The sequence below is a fragment of the Artibeus jamaicensis genome, unplaced genomic scaffold (assembly GCF_021234435.1).
Source record: "Artibeus jamaicensis isolate MK-2021 breed Jamaican fruit bat unplaced genomic scaffold, CSHL_Jam_final contig_464, whole genome shotgun sequence".
NCBI classification, from domain to species: Eukaryota; Metazoa; Chordata; class Mammalia; order Chiroptera; family Phyllostomidae; genus Artibeus; species Artibeus jamaicensis.
In genome coordinates, this window is record NW_026521842.1 from 2660330 (window position 1) to 2680040 (window position 19711).

At 46.2% G+C, this 19711-nt stretch overlaps 1 protein-coding gene across 8 annotated transcripts in view; it reads right to left on the bottom strand.

Moving 5' to 3' along the window:
* BANP (BTG3 associated nuclear protein) overlaps positions 1 to 19711 on the bottom strand; it is a 141309-nt gene that overhangs the window by 64622 nt on the left and 56976 nt on the right. For 6 of the 8 annotated variants that reach the window (XM_037142360.2, XM_037142357.2, XM_037142358.2 and 3 more), the window contains 3 exons: positions 19249 to 19365; positions 17345 to 17520; positions 3566 to 3805 (listed from right to left, as the gene is read on the bottom strand). In XM_037142360.2, the coding sequence (XP_036998255.1) occupies positions 3566 to 3805; positions 17345 to 17520; positions 19249 to 19365 (533 nt within the window). The remainder of the gene's footprint in view (positions 1 to 3565; positions 3806 to 17344; positions 17521 to 19248; positions 19366 to 19711) is intronic. The other 2 variants (XM_037142361.2, XM_037142362.2) reach the window with 1 other exon arrangement.

The window sequence follows — 19711 nt, forward strand, 5'->3', positions numbered from 1 at the left end:
AAAACTAATGAATCCGCAACACAAATGCTCCCCTGCTGAAAGCCCTGAGGGGAAGACACGGGGGGGGGGGGGGGGGGGTGTATGGAGGCAACTCTGCCCTCAGCAACCCTGTGGCATTGGCCAGGCAGCTCCAGGAAGGAGTTCAAAGGGCAGAGGGTGTAGCCTCCCAACCACACCTGCTACTGGACAGACGCTGCTGTTTTGACTTTTCCTAAAGTGGTCTTTATCTGAATTTAACTGATATTTTACACTTGTGAAGCATTTTACCTCTGAAGTTATTTGATGCTCATAAGAAAAACTCATGAAATATGAATGTCACTGCCCTCACTTCAGTCACAAGTCAAATTATCAGTTAGGAGTGAGACCCAGCTTTAAAATGCAGGTCTCCCAGCATCCACCCACGTGGAAAAGAAATGGTCACAGCATAAACCCCAGGAAGTGCCTCACTCGGCCCTCAACAGCACCCAAGAGACCCACTGGGGCAGCTCAGGAGACCAGGAAGAAGACGACATCAACCTCACACCACAGGCTCTACCCCCATGACTCCCCTCAGCTAAGCTGTCATCCTGGCTGCCTTGCGTAGGAGACAGCGCAACTCTAAGGCCAATTCTGGTTCACTGCCCCAGGGCACAGGGTCCCTGGGAAGCTGCAGAACCATGTCATCTGGAGGGTGAGCCACTGAGCCCCCTCAGCATCTCTGTGGGATAGCCATTCAGCAGGCAAGCCCCTTGGGCCACCTCCAGAAAGATGACCCCTGTGAGCCAGCCCGTCTGTCTTCCTAGCAAGCTATCTGGCCACCTCCTAAAGATTAGCTGCCTTCTCCCTTTCCGTAACACCCACACTGACACTGGTAGTTCAATCACAAATCAGACTCCCAGCTCTCAAATAATGAGGCTCACAGAGGAGCTGAGGCGCACTGTGGGAAAAGGGACAGAGGAAATAAAATGAACCTAGCACCCTCGCATCCTTGGTGGGTGGCATGGGGCTTATCAGTTGCAAAGGAATGAAAAACACTTTCACTACTAATGTAATCTCAAGTTCAAGGGGAAAGAGAAGCAGAAAACTGAGTGCCAGCAATTTATTTCTTAAAATTACAATCTTGACTTCATAGTTACTGGCCTATAAAAACAACAGAAATCTTCAGCACTCTGAGTGAGAGGAAAATGGCCAGCACGCTCTCTCGTGCGGGTAGGGCCAGCCTGCCTCGCTGACGCACCACGTACACCTCACATACCCAGAGTGTCCTAGCCTCAAGGCCAGGTTAGCCCCTTCTCCCCAAGCAGGGGTGATCTTCTGAGTAAAGATAAGCACAATGGGGTGACACTACTTCTCAGTTCATAGGAGGACAGAGGCCAATGTCATTGTCAGGCCTTTTTAAGCACAGCATCCAGGTGACCTGTGAGCAGGCCCCCAACTATTCTGCATCTCACGGCCCCTCCCTCCTCACCACTGGCCCACACTGACCAAAGCTGCCTCCCAGCTCTCCATTCAAACAGTGCTTCAGCTTCCCCACAGACAAGCGGTGGGACCACCACCAAGAAGCTGTGTGAGGCGCAACATTTGATTACCAAAGTTCTAAAGAACCTAGGCCCTGTGTGCTGTGCTGACATGAACCCCAAATTCATGTCCTTCCCAGGACCTCAGAATATGACCTCCCGTGGAAAGAGGGTCTTTGCTGATGTGATTAACTACATTAAGATGAGGTCATACTGGAATACGGTGGGCTCTAAATCCAGCATGACGGGTTTCCTTAGGAGAGGAGAAAAGACCCAGGGAGAAGACGGCCACGTGACGACAGACGAGCAGGGATAACGTGGCTGTGGGATGATGGAGACACAGAGAGACAGCCCCTAGCTGACACTGGTAGTTCAATCACAAATCAGACTCCCAGCTCTCAAATAATGAGGCTCACAGAGGAGCTGAGGCGCACTGTGGGAAAAGGGACCGAGGAAATAAAATGAACCTAGCACCCTCGCATCCTTGGTGGGTGGCATGGGGCTTATCAGTTGCAAAGGAATGAAAAACACTATCACTACTGATGTAATCTCAAGTTCAAGGGGAGATGACAATGGAGACCTGGTGAGGTCGGCCATGTGAAAAGACCATGGGGAAAAGACCATTTGAGAATTACAGAAAATGTTCGTTGTCACCCAGAGTCCGCAGAAACAGCAAAGACTGAGGAAGGGGTGACAAAGTATCCAGTGCCCGCATCTGCCACTATTTAAGCTCACTGCTTAGTAGTTTTGATGCATCTATTTTTTTGTTCCATTTTTTGAGTAACAATCAACAATACAAAGTAAACTGGGCCAAAAGGAAAAAAGGTCAACAAATATTTTCAACCTTTCAAAAGTCCACCTAAAGTTTAGTGCTGAGAAGGCCACAGCTTGTGATGGCTCCCAAATGAGGGAGAGCTCAGAAGGCCTCCAACTGCCCCGCGTGCTGGGAAGCAGGACTAGCTCGCTCAAACCATGCAGCACCACGACACTCGGACTCCCTGGGCGCAGCATGTTCCCTCGTCCCCGTCCCCACATGCTTCTGCTCTGAGTACCCCAGCTCAGCTTCCTACTACTGCCAAGGAATGTTCTCCACGCTTCTGCCTAATAACCAGTATGTTCCAAGACACCTCTCCAAATCAGAGATACCCCATGCTGGTAGCCCTGAGATTCCCTATGGGAACAGTAGCTCACTACCAAAAGGCCATCACACCTGCACAAGCCAGAGCCTGACCCAAGCCACTCTCAGAGCATCTGCACAAACACCACTCTCTGTTGGGCCCTTTGCCTCCAACCACTGTGGTGTGGCCCACCTCCCTGTGACACACTCGGGGCCGTGGCCATTCACACATATATGACTGTGCACCACACAGTTAAGAACTGCTTCTTATTCATCTTTGCATCCCAAGAGTACCTCACACTGTGAGTTACACTGTCACACACTGTCACACAGCATCCTGTCACCATGGAAACCCATGTGTTGCACACACATTTGTGCCAGGCCCACAGATCTGAGTAGTGCCCTTTGTACTAGGCATCGTGCTGTAAAGCACGGGCTGGCAGACAGTCCACAGACCCCTGCCTGCTTCAGAAAGTCATGTTCATGTGCATATTTGTTTACGTTTGGTCTGTGGCTGCTTTCAGAGCTGAGTGGTTACAACACATATCCTATGCTGCAGCCTAACATACACATCAATTGAATGTCCCTTAGGAAAAGGGACAACTCCTGCAACTCTCTGTTCATCTGAGAACTGCTTTATCCCCACCTGAGAGACTGAAGTCAGTGGGTTTCACATGCAATTTGTTAGAAGCTACTTGAAATAATTTTCAGGGTCTGAAAGGCTCACACTCCCAGTGTGTTTCCTCTAGGCTGGGTACAGGCAACATTTACTAAAGGAAATGCTCTCTCCAGAATCCCCTCTCCTTGATCTGTGACAAGTCCTGACACCAGTGTCCCCCCAACACAATAATGGAGGTCCTGACTCGTCCCCAAAATCCTGCCTCGCGGGGCCCACCCTGCAGCCAGGTCCTCTCTTAGCAGGGTGAACAGAAGACAGGAAGCCCACACGTACACCGGATGCCATAGATGGTGAGGGGGTCAAGCTGCTTCTTGCCGTGCTTCCCCTGGCCCGAGAGGTTGGAAACAGCCTGCACCTCTCGGTGGAAGAGGTAGTCCAGCAGCGTCAGCGCCATCTTCTCGGCCGTGCGGCAGTTGGTGCTGATGTGCAACATGTCGGAGGGGATAATGGCGCAGCGCACCCGCATCTCAGGGTTGTTCTCGTCTCCCAGCCACGTGCCATTGGGGTAGTCCTCTGAAAGAGAGAAGGAGGTCTCAGACAAGCTCACACACTCCAAAGGGCCCAGAGCTCGGCTCAAATATACACAGGAAAGACCTGTGGGGGCTGGTCAGCAAATCACTCCCCCAGCTTCCCAAATGTTGGCCAGGAGGACTGGGGCAATTCCTGCAGCCACAAACAGTGGTGTGGGATCTTAACGTCTGACCAAGAACAGAAACAAGGACATTGTTCCCAAAGAACTGGCCTGGGTCTCTGTTGATGCATCTCAGGAAAATTAATATAACATGTTGTAATGTGTAAATGTTCTTCTGCCATGGAAACTGGCTTCCACGGGGCTAAGCCCACCTGGTTAACTCACTTAAAGCAAACAGAAGGCAGAGTGCTGTGTGTAGCCAGCATGCCTGCCACCTACCTGACGGCCTGCCCAGCCAGAGCTCTCACAAGTGTGATAACAGGTAGCTGTGGAGGCCCCAGAGCACCAGGTGACGGACGATGCTGCCTGGACCCCATACACGGGCCCGTGCATTTGGAAGAGGTAGCATCAGACAAACCCCGAATTCTCTTTATAACACCAGCAGGGTAAAGAGCTTTAAAAAAAGAACTGTGTTTGTTTTTCAGCTTTGCCCCGCATCCAGAAGGCAGCAAATTAGAGTGGTCTCAGAGCACCCGGAAGGGGATGAGCGAGAGAAGCCGCTCAGGTTCAGACTGTGAATCTGGGCCCCCAGCACGGGACAGCCGCATGGAGTATCCCATCTCTGGGATGAGAACCAAGACACAATCTTGTGTCTAGAGGACTCCGTGACTCAGATCTCTACTTGGGAGTGCTCTGAGAAGAGGCCGCCTGGAGGCTGGCCACATCCTAAGTGAGATAAACTACTGACGAGAGATGAGTAAGCTCTTGCTCTGACCTGCTGAGGAGCTGGGCAGCAGCCAGCTCAGCATGAGTAAAGGCTCAGGGATGCTAAGCTTCCCACACTCTCCTCTCCTCACTCTGAGTCCTTCCCCTGTCCTGCTGTGTAACCTTCCCCCCCTTGACCTCCCAGCAGTGAACCTGGAAATATATAGGTAAGAAGCATCTTCCGACCTCCTGCTCAGAGCACTGTGACCCCTCTCTTCTCAAGACTGAATATCCTTTCCTGCCACTCGTTCCTTCTTTAACCCTGTGGAGACACACCATTTGTGACTTTAAGATCTCAGCAGTTCCTAATAACAGACTGAACACGCCCAAGCCTTGCATCCCCATGCCCCAGCCTTTGGCTTTCTCAGTGGCCATCTAAAATGCAAACACCCAGAGCTCAACATTCATGAGTGGGAAGGACCCCACTTCCTGTACCTTCAGCAAAGCCACAGTGATAATCAGGCATAATGCTGACGTGGAGAGGGAAGAGGGAGGCAGTGAGGTGGCGAGCTCTCCATCCCACCCAGGAGGAAAAGCACTTCACTTACGATCACAACCCAAAAAAGCTATCGATTCTCCCTGGAAACTCAGCAGCTTTCAAGCAATCTATTCTGACCCTAACAGCAAAGCAAGTTAAGGTGCAAGAGACAGTCACTGTGCAAGTATGTCACTGTGGAAGGGGAGGGACATTAACAGGCAGAGTTAGAACCTCCTTCTGGCTGGCTGGGATCTCAGACGCCAGCCTTCTGCTGAGTGTCTGCTAGACCTGTGGGCTGTCAAGTCATGTCACAGCCAGTTATCACTAGTTCAAAATTTCTCGTGACCTTCATTCTGAAACACCCTGATATTTACAGTCCAGCCTCCACACACAGAAGAGGTCCCCAGAAAGGGTGGCTAGCCTGCCTTGCTTTGTGAAAGGCCTGGAGCAGAGCAAAAAACCAAGTGGCTAGCTGTCTGTAACTCCTACACACTGTCCCCTTCACAGGCACCCCCCGCCTAGCCCCACTCCTAAATCATGAGATTTCTAGGGATAACAGGCAAGGCTAGGTGCTCCGACAAGGTGTCCCCATGGCCCGAGGGGTGTACCAGCGGGTGAAGGACTGCTGCAGGTGGCTGAGGCTAGGCTCCTGAATTTGGCTAAGGGCAGCAAACAAATCACAGGTCTGAGGTTTGGAACACAGAGTAAGAGATGAGTAAGCAACCTCATTTCTCAGAAACTCTTGAGGGTTGGGGTGAAGAGGTGGTGCCATGAGCATATGCTCAGATATATGCTTTTTTCTGAAGGTCAGTCAGCTACTGTTATATTTAGCCTTTCTACAGGAAAACAAAATAAACACATGATCTAAATACGATGAGATCAGACTTTCAGAGGGGCTATCATGAGGTCATAGCTGGAATGACAAAAGGGCTCTAATGTCTTGGACATAAATTAATTTATCTACAAATACTTTACTGGGCAACTCTATACCTGCCACTGAGTCTAATTAGACCAAACAGAAAATCTGCCCTCCATTTGCAGCAGTCCAGACACAAAGCAAGTAGAGAGAGAAAGCGGGGCCGGGGAGAGAAAGGGCACAGGGAAGGAGCGGGAGGAGGGGCTGGGGGAGGAGAAGGGGAGGGAGGGGGTAAGAGAGGGGGAGAGGAGGGAGGAGGGGTGGAGGGCTGCTACCGAGAGAAGGGAGCAGGACAGCCTTCTGGGACCAGGAAACTATATTTTAGTTTAAAACTTGGTTATAGACAGTTAAAGGACTCGGGGGGGACTGAATATTCACGCCAGAGTCCTTGAGATGGGATACAAAGATGTGCCTCAGACACAGTGACCTAAAGAAACAGCAGAAGGACTCTGAGGACTGGAGGGTGAGGGGCTGAAAGGCAGTCTATTCTTCTCCCCATCAGTTGGAGGCTCCCAGAAACAAACTCTGCCCCCTTGAGCAAAACTGACCAAAACACAGCATACCATTCCAATTCAATCAGGCCTGGGAGGCTGAACCCCTTGACGACACTTAGTCCCTCCTGACAGAGGACTCTGAGGAGTGGAGGCTCTGCTTAGTGAGGAGCTTGCTAGAATGCAGGATTCCTGAGATCCTCTTGGTGGCTGGCTGCCTCACCAGCTAAAATGACGATGGGCCAGGCTTCCCTACTACCTGGTTCAGCATCACCTCTACACTGCTCTGGGTTGAGTGTAAGTGAACACACTGAAATTCATGGATATATCTCATGGACATCCAGCCCCTGAGTCAGCCAGCGGAGCTGCCCATACTGAGCTGATGAGCAGAGGGAAGGGGGGTACAATAAACAGCAAGGTGGCAGCTGCAAGACAGGAGGCACCACACCACAGAGATGCAGAGCTGACCACTTCAGATGGAGACCAGAGCCAGACTCAGTAACAAGAGGACTGCAAGCAGCCACCCACAAAGAGGTTCCAGAGGAGGAAGCATTTTGCACTGGCCTGGGCTGGGAAGGGCTATGTGCTCTGGGAGTGAAATGGAGACAATGTGGCCAGAGCAGGAGGAACTGGCCAAAAAAGCGAGTAGAGAGAACTGAACAGGGCTGACAACAAACAGATGGGAGACGGGGCAATAGAGAGAGCAACTGGCCACTTCTGGGGCTACTTAGCAGTCCAGGAAGGACCTATGGCATATGGGCATTAAATCACAGGAGAGAATATATGGCATGCAAACCTTCCCACATTTGGGTACTGATGCTAAGTGATACCACGCATATTTGCAAATATTTAAACAAGAGGATCCCATGTGAGCCCGCAGGGAAAGGCGACAGCATCCTGAACCCCGAGGGGTCCTGGACAGCGCTACCCTGCTTCCCTGCCACTGACACTGCACATGGGCCAGGGCTCCAACGGTGAGCTGGGGCTCTCAGCCTAACTACCAACACTACCAAAGACTGAAGTGGCCTTTCTCAGGAATAACAAGCAAAGTGAACTCTGCTTAGCAAGTCCTCCATGTTTACATAACATAGTCAAAGCAATGTAAACACTAGGCGAGAGCTAAGTGTTGTCTTCCAAACAGCGAGTCAACATCTTGTCCAAGTGATACTGAGAGTGTGTGAGTGGAAGGAATGCAGGAAGGGCAGCCCTTCAGTCAAGAAGGGATGACTACTCGAGGTCTCAGTAACCTCTCTATGAACCTCACTTCTTATTCCAGCCCTGAGGATTAGCTTCCTATTGGGCTGCCCTCCATACGCCATCCTCTTCTTCTACCAAAGCTGTGCCCCTGCACCATGAGGCCTCCCACTGGCACCGTGGTGAACAGGCCCTGCCCAGCCTCTTAAATCACAGGCTTGCTGGGGAGCAGGGGGCCTCTGATGCGAACACCTGTGCTAGAAGCACTTCACCTTGTCTAAACCCTGTACTTTGCCCTAGTGCTAAAGCAGTGACATGCAGGAGAAAGAGCCATCCTTCCTGCAAATGTCACCCACTGAAGAGCCACACGGTTCCAGGAACAATGAAGAAAACATGCCCGCAGGCCAGCACTGTGACTGCCCATTTATACGGACACAGGAAGCATATGTGTGTGTGAAGGCAGATATTTTCAAACTGCTTCAAGAGGAAGAATGAAAAAAAATGACTTCATCTACGCAACTTAATTCTTTTGAAGGTAAAACATGACATTAAACTAACAAAAACAATTTATAAATGAAAGCCGCTCTTTACGTAAAAACTGATCATCAGTAAGACTGATTGATCAGAAATACCTTAGGACTCACAGACCGGTTTCTGCTAACAGTGTTGTAAAAGGTAGTTCCAAAGTGAAAAGCACAGCCCTGCCCTCCTAGCTGAGGAGGCGACTGTCCAACATGGAGCATGAGAAACATGAACTGGAGAGAGAGGCTTGGGTGGGCTCAGGGGGCCCTCCAGGGCCATCTCCTCACTGGGCCCACCAGAAGATGTCAGCATCAGTGTCCCACGAGGACCCCACTCCCTGCTGACTCCTTGCCTATGGACAAAAGCTGGTAGGACGAAAGCAGAGAGACTTCTGGAAATGTAACTGGAGTATTCTGGAGGATAAACAATGTCATTTTAAATTCCTACAGTAGTTATTATTTCAGGGAATAAAGTAACTGATAATTAAAACTAGTCTAAAAATTAACTTATCAGTCCAGAAAATGAAATTTCTCTGGTAATGCAGGAAATTATTTAGAAACTTTATTTCAATCAAACATCTCAAGATTTTATACGGTATTTTATAACCTATTTATAACCTACTCATTCCTAACTTCACTTAAATGCCCTACGAATCATGGTTGCATGGTCATCTATAAAGCAAAAAGTCTGAACTAGGCAGTCGAGAAACACAGGCCCCAGCAACTCTGACAACATAGAGCTGAAAACCATTGCCATGGGAAGGGACAGGAGACCCAGCTCAGAGGGAGCAGAGGACAGGGATCCACCATCACCATCCGTGGGGCCCTGGGGAGACAGGGAGCACCTCCAAGCTCTCTGGCAAGAAGAGAGGCTCAGTGGGGCCACTGGGTGCACACTTCTCACCAGAGTCATGCTGGGTGCACCTGCTGACTCAGCTCTGTCCCCTAGAAATTCTCAGCCCTGATTCACCTCCAGTTTGGAACTGGATCCCTGTCCGGACCCCCATTTCTTCCCAGTGACAATGAATCGTGTCTTTCAAATGGAAAACAAGACAGAGTACCTGCCCACATAAATATTTGAGAAATTTGAGAAATTTGCCTTTTGACAATTCAGAAAGAGTATATTTATTTTACTAAAATTACTTGGTCCAGTTTTGGCATGTGAAACAATAGAAAGAGTCTAGTAGCTTTATTAGAAAACTACCAGTTGAATTATAAGAAAAATAAACTTGCTTTCTATTCCAATCATTTAAATCTTCAATGAAATTAACTGGCACTCCTGAAAAACCTACAATGAAAACCCTTCAGCAGTAACTTGAATATTCTTACCATAAAAATACACATACTTGTTTTGAGGTTCCATTTTCGTGCCAGGAAAATGAAATGAACAGGAGAAAGCACTGAGATGAAAAGGACGACCACATTCCCGTGGTCAGATTCAAAACCAAGAAACACGACCAGCCACTGTTATGCTTCCTTCCCCACCTGTCGACACACACACACATACATACCTTCCCCTGAGACCGTGACGCACATTCCTGCCAACAGTGCCAGTCGGCCTTGGCTCCCTGTTCTCCCCAAGGCCTAGACTTGAAAACAAATCTCTCCTCCAGGGATAAGAGTGGGTTGTGTGCGGCACGAAACCAGACAATCGTTACTCAACACCTACTAAGCACCAGGTCTTCACATGTATTACTGCAACTCAGGGGGCTCTCTGCTAAGCCAACTGGACAGCTAAGCTGACTTTATACGATGTATCCTCACTCCTCCAAAACAAACAGCAAAACCCATGTCTGCAGACAGTGGCACTACACACATCTTGTGCACGAATGACCTCATAAAGTGCAAGGCTGGGTAGTCTAAATGCCACCTCGCACCAATCTAGCCTAACCCACCACCTCACTTCTTTCCAAAGATGATGTGGTTTTTCCTGTGGTATTTTGGCTGCTAGCTGCACGAAATGTCTCAAGAGTCGTGGTGTCCCAAGGTGCCAGCAGCTGTCATGGGGAAAGAGTGAGGGATCTAGTGCCCACGTTCCACAAACATGCTGCTTGGACACACCTACGGATCCCAATTACGTTGCCTCTGCTCCCAGATGCCTCTTCAGCTCTTTATAGCCGTGAGGTGACTACTGACCTGTTTTAGTCTCTGCCCAAAGGATAACAACCAAACCAAAAGAAGGCAATACTTTATGACTCCCTACATGCTTCAAGATTGTTTGAAGACAGGAAACATGGTGTCAGTTTCACAATACAATGGACCTCTTGTCAATCTAGTTCCCCAAGGTCAGCCTCCACCATCTCTGAGCAAGTCTTCAGAGAACAGATTCATCATGGTCATGAGCTGGTATCAAGTTGTATTCTTCATCTATACCCAAAAACTAATTTTCATCCGGCTTTTGTAAAAGACTACCCAACTGTTTATGAGTTTTGAAAGCAACATATGCATAAAATAATAGTTCCAAATATGGATGGTGATAGAAAACAAATCCACACAGAATTCAGTGAGCAGGAAACCTCAGGCCACTGTCTGGAAACCTTTCAGGCTGCAATACTGTGTACATACATCATGGCTCAAAGTGTTTCAGGAGCCAGGACATGGATTCACTGTAACTAAAAATAATTAATTTCTTCCACCCAAGGTAAAAAGTAAGAACCCTATGTGTAAGAACACAAAACACTTTATTGTTATACTACTATAATTATCTGTCCCATAAACAATCACGTGTTGGGGGTATTTCAGGGTCCCAGTGGGTTATTTTTATTTACGTAAAAATAAAGCTGCATTTTTCACAACATGTCAACTCTGGCCATCTGCTAGCTAAATATCCATGATGTCACAGACAGATGCTTCAAAAAGATGGTCCCAACGGTGTATCGGTGCAAAACTTGGGGGTAGGGAAGGGGCTGGAATGACTAAAAGAGAACGGAAAGGCATGGCATGTCCTAAACCACGTGAACAGCTAGCTACATGCAGAGAGGACAACTGTGAAGACCAGGTGGCCTTCCAATAAATCATCCTTTCTATGAAATCAGGATTTTATAATTGCATGAAACAAAACTTGAGAATTTTAGAAATCTGTAAGAATTGGCATTCCCCAAACTACAAATTACAGAGATTTCAATTTAGAAATGATACATTCTATCATTTTCTTGTAAAATGCTTTTCTGGTATGGGCTATTTTTGTTTTCTGAATGGAGCGTTTCAGACCAACAATTCCATTACAGAGATTTTACCAGTAATGCTCAAGTACTTCTTAAAGTGAAAAACTCTTCAGCCATCCCTGAAGTAGTCTGCACCCTCCACAAGCTGAGTTCTCTGTAAGATGGCACCCTGATGGCTAAAGACCACCTGAATGGAATTAAAGGAAGGCCTAAATTACAGCCTCAGCACGTGTCCTGCCCTGCCTCCCTCTGCCTACCCTCTGCATTTCTGCAGGTGCTAGTGGGATGCGGTTTCAATTATTTACACCATTCTTCTGCTCTTACATTTCTTCACCATCAGTTATCCACCCAGAATCAGAATCTGGGGTGGGGAATTGCTTGCATCATGGGAGTGATTATGATAGTTCTGTTCTTCCATTTCGTAAAAGATCTCAGAGTCTCCACCACATCCATGAGGTGAAGGGGTGGAGAGAGCTGGGGCATGACTCACTCCAAGACATCCCTGGGAGAGCAGGAATTGTCACTGAGTGGCACTTGGGATTAAAAGTTAAGGGACAGGGTATCTTGTATACATGACGACACGTGCTGTCTGAAATGACACAGATCAGTGTGATTTTTTTTGACGTCTCCAACGTTCAGGTCTTTCTTGTTTACAAAGGGGCCAGTGGTTAGAAGACTGAGAAGCCTGCTCTAGGTCAAAGTCCAGTGCATCAGCTACACACACGATACCAAAACTAAACCCATGCTGTGCAGTGTGAGTGGTGGGCAGAATACTAAGGTGGCCCCATGGCCACTGCACATGATTGTCATGGGACAAAAAGGATCCCATAGATACCATTAAAGCCACACTGATTAGTCACGCTTAGGGTGGAGTCATCTCCAGGTGGGCCTGACCTAATCATGTAAGGCCTGCACAAGCAGAGCTTTTTCTGATGGTGGCAGACGGGATGGGGACTTGACATGAGAGAAGACCATTGTAAAATAAAGGGGCAGAGGGGCAAGAACCTGAGCACAGTCTTTGCCCAAGAGTCAGTAAGAAAACAGGAACGTTGGTCCTGTAACTGGAAGAGCCCAATCCTGCCAACACCCTAAATAACCGTGAAAGCAGAGCTTCCCCAGCACCCCCAGATACCAGTCCAGCATGGCTGACACCTTGACTCAGGCCTTGTGAGCCTGTGAGCAAAGACTCCTGCCCTCCAGAGTTGTGAGATAATGAACAGTGCTGTTAGACCCACTACTTGGTTGCAATGTGTCATGAAGCACAGAGAACACAAATGGCTATGTAAACTTAAAAAGGAACAATTAGAAAAGGCTACAAGAGAGGCCTCTATGCCGTTGCCCTGCTGTACCTGGGGCTCTAAACCTGCAGAACCATGCTGTCCATCGTGCCTCCGAGGGCTGCAGGGCTGGTCAGTCACAGGAGCTACTTTAGGAAATGTGTTGGGTAAAACATTAATACATGGAGTACAAGGTATTTATGAGCTATTTCCAAAATAGTATTAAATCTATATTCAAGCCAGTCTCTGGACTGCTCTTTCTCAGACACAATAACTTTGTACCTGTGGCCCAAACGCACATGCTTATTGGGAGTGATGTGCCATCTTTAAGCTTTACGCAGGCTGATAATTTAGGGAGTTTTAACTGGCAATTCAAGAAGGTTGAGTTACATAGAGGATAATGATACAGGGAAATAGAAAAAACAAACAGCTCTTAGTAGTGGAGTCAATGCTTTTCCTGCTGCTATCAGTGTATTTTCAGAGAAACAGCATGACCACACACCACTGACCAAGGCCAAGGCCACCTACTCAGGCAAGGACGGCCAGGAGGTCAAACCTCAACAGCAGAGTGGGGCCAGGCAGGCATCTTTCCCTGTGAACCTCTGCCTGCTTAGCACAGATGTTGTCATGAGCTCAACCATGAAAAAGCAAGCGTTGAAGGAGTGGTCACACCTGGGCACAGACAGGATGTCCCTAATCAGTGTCACATGCTGTCTATTCTGAAATTCAGCATGAGACACACTGAAATGACGCTGCCCTCCCAGACACTGTTCTAGGCTGCCCCCCCCCACCCTTTTCTCTGATCTAGGAGAAGTGCAGCATTCACTGTATGGTTATGCTCAAACATCCACTGACATTCTTATACAAGTTCCTCTTTGTTAACTTCATTTTATTTTGGTCACTAACCTATCATCCTATTCTTCTTAGTAGCCAATTTATGACCACTAATAAAATGTGTTTTAATGTTATCACACAAAAAACTTATGTAAAAATAAGTTTATGTAAAACAAATTATGAAAATAAATTTTCAAGAAATGTTTTTGGCTAAACTTCTCTCCTATAAGGCTGATGTTTTATGAATCCAGCAATTTGTATTAACCTTACTTCACAGCCCCGGGCACCATGAACATCCCGGGGAACATGACCTGGCCTTCCATTACTGTGACTGACCACCCCTCACAAATGAACCATTTCTCCCAAACTGCATTTTTCCACCCTCACTGAGCACATCACAGCTATTCACCATATTAGCCAGCTTCCTTTCTGGGCTTTGGAACATTCATGAGGCCAATCTCTAATATTAATTCAATTACATTTGACGTACAACCTTCCCACTAAAATTAAGTACCCAACATTTTATGCACAGCATTAGTCAAATTTTCTGAAAATTATCACATGCATAAATAACAAAAATTTAAATTCTTCATTAAGAATCTAACTGAACCCCTTTATTAATCAACAGATGTCATTCTGGTCCATGTCTGCTCATTTGTCTAATTCATTAGCCAGCTTACTCTTTGAAGGAATATACCCAACATGCTTTCTGTACTTGATACAAATAGAAGTACATGAAAACCAAAACCTCCAAGGATAGACAGAGTAAAAAGTAGGGAATAAGTTTACTATTCACTGCTCTCAGAAGTTAGAACAAGAACATTTTTCTTGTTTTACTGGAGTTTATGCCATGGCAGATGGAACTGCCTCAGCAAAATACGAGGATAAAATGATATAGTACCTTTGCAGTATAATAAAGTAACTCCAAATTTGATATAAAACAGCATGTCAATTCATGCAAACCATTTAGAATTCTTCAGAAGTAACCATTTTGACACCTGTGGTTCTCTAAAACTTCAGGCACTTAAATATTTTTATATGAAAATAAGAATCTGTCTTGTTATAGCTCTGGGCCCTAATCAGGAACTAAAGACAAGCCTATGGCCTTTTAGCACTTGCATATTAATGTTTCTTTAATATAAACTAGCTGACTTGACATTCTCCCCAGTTGAACAAGTTGTTCTAGTCTTGGGGAGGGCACAGCAGGAGACAACTAATCCGATCTTCAGTGCGTCCATAAATCTCCCAGAAATATTGAACAGATGATGCCACTGCAGGTCAGCAGTAAATCTGATACAAGAGACATTAATGGATTAGCTCTTTCTCCAACATTACATACACAGCAGTGACTTAAAGATGACTCCATCCATCTGCCACTGTGTCATTTTCCCTAAACCACTGCGCCAACTAAAACTGCTCAATCCAAGCTCTTGTCACACTGAAGCCACTGGGGGAAATCTCCCCAAGGGTGGTGTCAGTGAAACATATTTATCACAAAATGTTTCTCCTAATGGAATGGTAAAACAGAACGATCTTGAATTATCACCTCTTCTTCAAAATAAAATTTAAAATCAGAAAGATTTCTGTAATTTGCCCTAATCCTAACAATCCGTGTTGTACATCAAAGTCATGTTTGATTGAAACAATGTTTTCTTTTTCCTTTTATTAAAAAAAAGAGGGAAACAATAGGTTTTAAATGTCATTATAAAATTTGCTCAAAGGCTTTGCTAAAGAAAAATGTTCTACACAAAGGGTATCACCTCATATTTAAAGAACTTAGACACAGATATGAAAAAAATCCATATTTTTTCTCACAGGCACTAATAGGACTAATATGCTCAAATTTTTATTTCTTTTTGTATGTTCGTTTTAATTTCAATCTATTGTTTCCCTCCACTGAAACATATTTTACATTTATCAATCACATTAAGAAACATAAATTTAAAAGATGAAATTTTTTGCTTTTATATAACCCCAGACTCTCCCCAAAGTATCCAATATTATGTTCTTTAGATGATGCAGTTTAAGCCAAACAAACATTAGACCTGAAGCAGTAGCCAGATCTGGTGAGTACTGACTCAAAGTCCACATGAAAAAAGAGTAAGAGCAATTCGTGCAAATGTGATTTAATACAACACTCATGAGGATAAATCAAATCTCTCTTTCCCTCAAATTTAATGTGTAAAAAAACTAACTGCCCTGACCCAGCAATTGCACTCCAATTTCTTGGGTTGACTGGGTACCCAAGAAAAATGAAAACACACCGTCACACAAAAACCTGTACTCACATGTTCCCAGCAGCACTATGCATAACAGTGGGAAAATGGAAACAATGAAATATAAAAATGATAAAGTGAAACTAACTGAAAAATTTCCATCAACTGAAAAATAGCCATCAACAGATGAATGGATAGACAAAATGTGATCTTATCCATGTGGTCGAATATTATTCAGCTATAAAAACGAAGGACATACTGATGCCTGCTACAATGTGGATGACATTACACGATTCCCTGTACATGAAAGGTCCATAATAGACAAATCCAGAGAGACAAAAAAACAGATTAGTGGCTGCCAAGAGCTACAAGGAGGGAGAACTGGGAGCGACTACCTGGAGTTCCTTTGCAGAGCGATGACAATGTTCTGGAATCTGGTGATGGTTGCATAGCTCTGTGCACACGCTAAAAACCACTTAGAGTGTGTGACTTAAAATAACGCAGTTTATGATATGCAAGTTAGAGTTCACTTTTAAAAAGAAGTTGCCCATAGTTCCCTTTTCTCCCACTTACTCTGCCATCCCACTCCAATCAATTTATGTAAGAGAAAATTTTGAGAAGAACATTGTTTTTAATGTTTCAGACATGGTAACAAGTCTTTCTAATAGGAAAATATTTGTTCAGTAGAAACATCTACCTTTTGTTTTGGGGAAAAATCAACAACTTAGCCACAGAAGCAGAAAAACCTCACAAGTTCCTACTAATAAATTACAGACTTTTGACCTCAATAACAACACTAAATTTGTCTGAGTTCTCTCCTTTCTCCTCACGCTGTAGTGAGCACTGTGTGGGAAGCATTAATTCAGCCCCCGAAGGCATGACAGAAGTAGCTGGAGGCAGAATCCTTCGAAGGGCACACCAGGCCAGCTGCACTGACCAGGGGACAGGGGAGAGTGCACCTGTGGCCTTGGCAAAAGAGGAAAAAGAAAGAGAAACCCCAGTGTGGGTAAAACGGGTTCACTTACAGGCCAATACTATTAGTCTCACGCTGTTCCCCCGAAGTCTCCCTGGAAGAGCTGACACACCTTATGGCACGAACCAGACTTGAATGTGCAATCACCCTGAGGGTCTACGTCAGGCCCTCATCAGATCAGAGAGGCAGGGCCTGACCCGATTAGCCACTGCCTCTGCTGTGTTGTGTCCAACACAACAGCCAACTAGCAGTTACACCACCGGTTATAAAAATTACAACTGTCCATCACTAGAAAGCCTCCAGAACTTGATTAAATACATGAAATGGACTGAAAATGATTATGTAAATCTGTATAAACGTGCAAAGACTTCTACCATGTAAAGGAAAAAGTTACAAAACCATAAATCAGTGTGTATGTTATCACAGAAAAATCCCAGAAGATTTACAGAGAACTCTGGATATGAAATTTTTCAGTTAGTTTCACTTTATCATTTTTATATTTCATCAGTTTTTAAAAAGAAACACATATTCGTTTTCTAAGACGAGGGGTGAACTGCTATTCAGGAAATGAAGGGAGGCTTTGGGGGCGCACCTTCTGAGTTGAGGGTGATGAGGGTGACGTTGTTCCCTATGTTCTGACTTCCCGACTGTCCGCAGGTAGACACTGAGTCGCTGGCCTCGGACCCGCTCTCCCCGTCCTCGTTGTGGCTGTCTTCTTGCCCCGGCACCTTCACCACAATGGTGTTCTGCCGACGCCCGGGAACCGCGCTGAGCGGAAACAAAAACAGCATCAATGTTGTGAGAGCTGTGCGGCGGACCAGCAGAGACCAGCCCGAGCCACTGCCGTGCTCTTCTCTCCTTCCCTGGTCAGAGACTAACTTCGCACGGAGCGGTGGGCCACAGTCTTCCCATGCAGCTCCTTCTACCAAGATTAACAGCCATTTAGTGCCAGGAAACAGTCCAAGGTTGGAAGAAACTGTACCTTATTTTCCATGTTAAAAAAACTGTTTACATCATGAAGCAAAATCACAGCTTTCTGTGACGCAAGGCCTACATGCTGTCGTCTGAGATATCCCTACAAATGTTGACATTCACAGAAAAGTAACTGTTAAGGCTATCTCAAAGGAAAAACGAAATTAAGAAGAAGTTTGGCTAGAGACTTCCATTGACCCAGACATTCTAGAAATGATTCGGCCTTTGAAAATGCAGTTATCACTCCCAATTATTCCCACTCACAAAAACACTGAAGTAGGTCTAAAAATAAAAAGCCAGTCAAGTATCTCCAACAGAATTAGTCTCACCACCACCAGGAGTCCTGCACAGAGCAACGAGATACTGCCAGAAGAGCAGGACACAGTCCCGCTCCAAAATGTACTCAAAAAAGGAAAATAAAAGATTATCCACAGACATGCTACTGCCTTTTTAAGGACCCTTTCAACATCCCTTCATGTGGACTGCTATGCACTGAGAAAAAGGAGAAAAGCAAAATTTCCCTATTTACACATCAAATCGTGTTTTGAATCCTGGCCCTACCCGAAGAAGGGCATTACACTTTCTCCATTCCACAGAGACCTGTCTAAAAGGCTCAGACTCTGATAGCTAACTCCACCCAAGCCATTCCAGAAGCTTGCCCGACCCTGCCTCTTCTCCACCTGCCAAACCTCCTCCGCTTCTGAGCACCTAGACACCTAGACACCCAGACTTCACCACCCTGTCTTTCTGTGCCCCAGCACACAGGCCCTCAGCAGCACAGCTGGGCTCCCAGAGACCCGGGTACAACAACAAAGAAAATAGGACACAGCTGGAAGAGGGACAGTCTGAAAAAGAGACTAAGAGAAAAGGCAGAACAGAACTTTGAGAAGACATGGGTAGGAAACGAAAAGCAAAAGTGCCCTCTTGGGGACACCTTATCAGGAAAAGCTGAGCCCCCCGGGCCACCTGCTGCACACTTCACCATCATGCCAGGGTGGCGACAGTGCCCTTTATGCACTCCCATCTCTGGCAAAGGTCACATTCAAAATGTCTCAAAAGAAAAAGGTGTGAGAAAAAGCCACCACCTCAAAATGTCTCCACCACTTAGCAAATGTACATGAGGATGTCTGTTCACCTGACATGCTATTGGACAGGCAGGCAGGCAGGCAGACAGACAGACAGATGTGAGTAAGCCGTGAGCAGGTAAGAGGATAAGGGCTTGACTGCTGTGAAAACACAGCACAATGTCCCAATACCACACACTACACTGGACACAACAGTCCAAATGCCACCTCTCTGTAACCTCGCACTCTTGCTCTTCTCCAGCTCACCTGGCAGGACCTCAGCCTGCAGCCTGACACAGACCTTCCAACCGCAAAGAACTGTGGGCTGTGCCTATGTGCCCAACCCACGTGAGGACAGAAATGCCCAACTATGCCCAGCTCAGAGCACTGATCTGTCCTCAAGGGGACTCATCACAGTGGCAGTGGCAGTGAAAAGGGGAATAGTGTTGTGGCTACTGACTTGCTAATGATATTTTCCAGGGAATCCGGTGCCCTGTTGCTCAAGGGGTCTTCCATCTTGGCTACAATGGCGTTCTGCCGATCATTGTTGAGTATTACTGTAGTCTGGGGGACGACGCTAGGGAACAAAAGAATCACAAAGAAAAAGAAGACCTTAAAACAACAACATTCATTGTAAGAGTGCATAAGAGTAATTCAATACAGTCAGCTCCCAATGATGAGCACTACAGAAGGGAGGTGGCTCCAAGCAGAAACAATATTTAAAGGAATAAATAATTTACACTGGGCAGAGAATAAACAGGAGACAGGGATTTTTAAAATACAGACTTTAACCTTCCTCATTGTTGGTATTCTCAGTTTGTACAATGGGCTAATACAGGAAAGGGATATTTAAATCTTTATACAGAATAAATCTAGATGTCACAAATTATGCACAATAAATAAGGTTTCTAAAGTAGCATGCT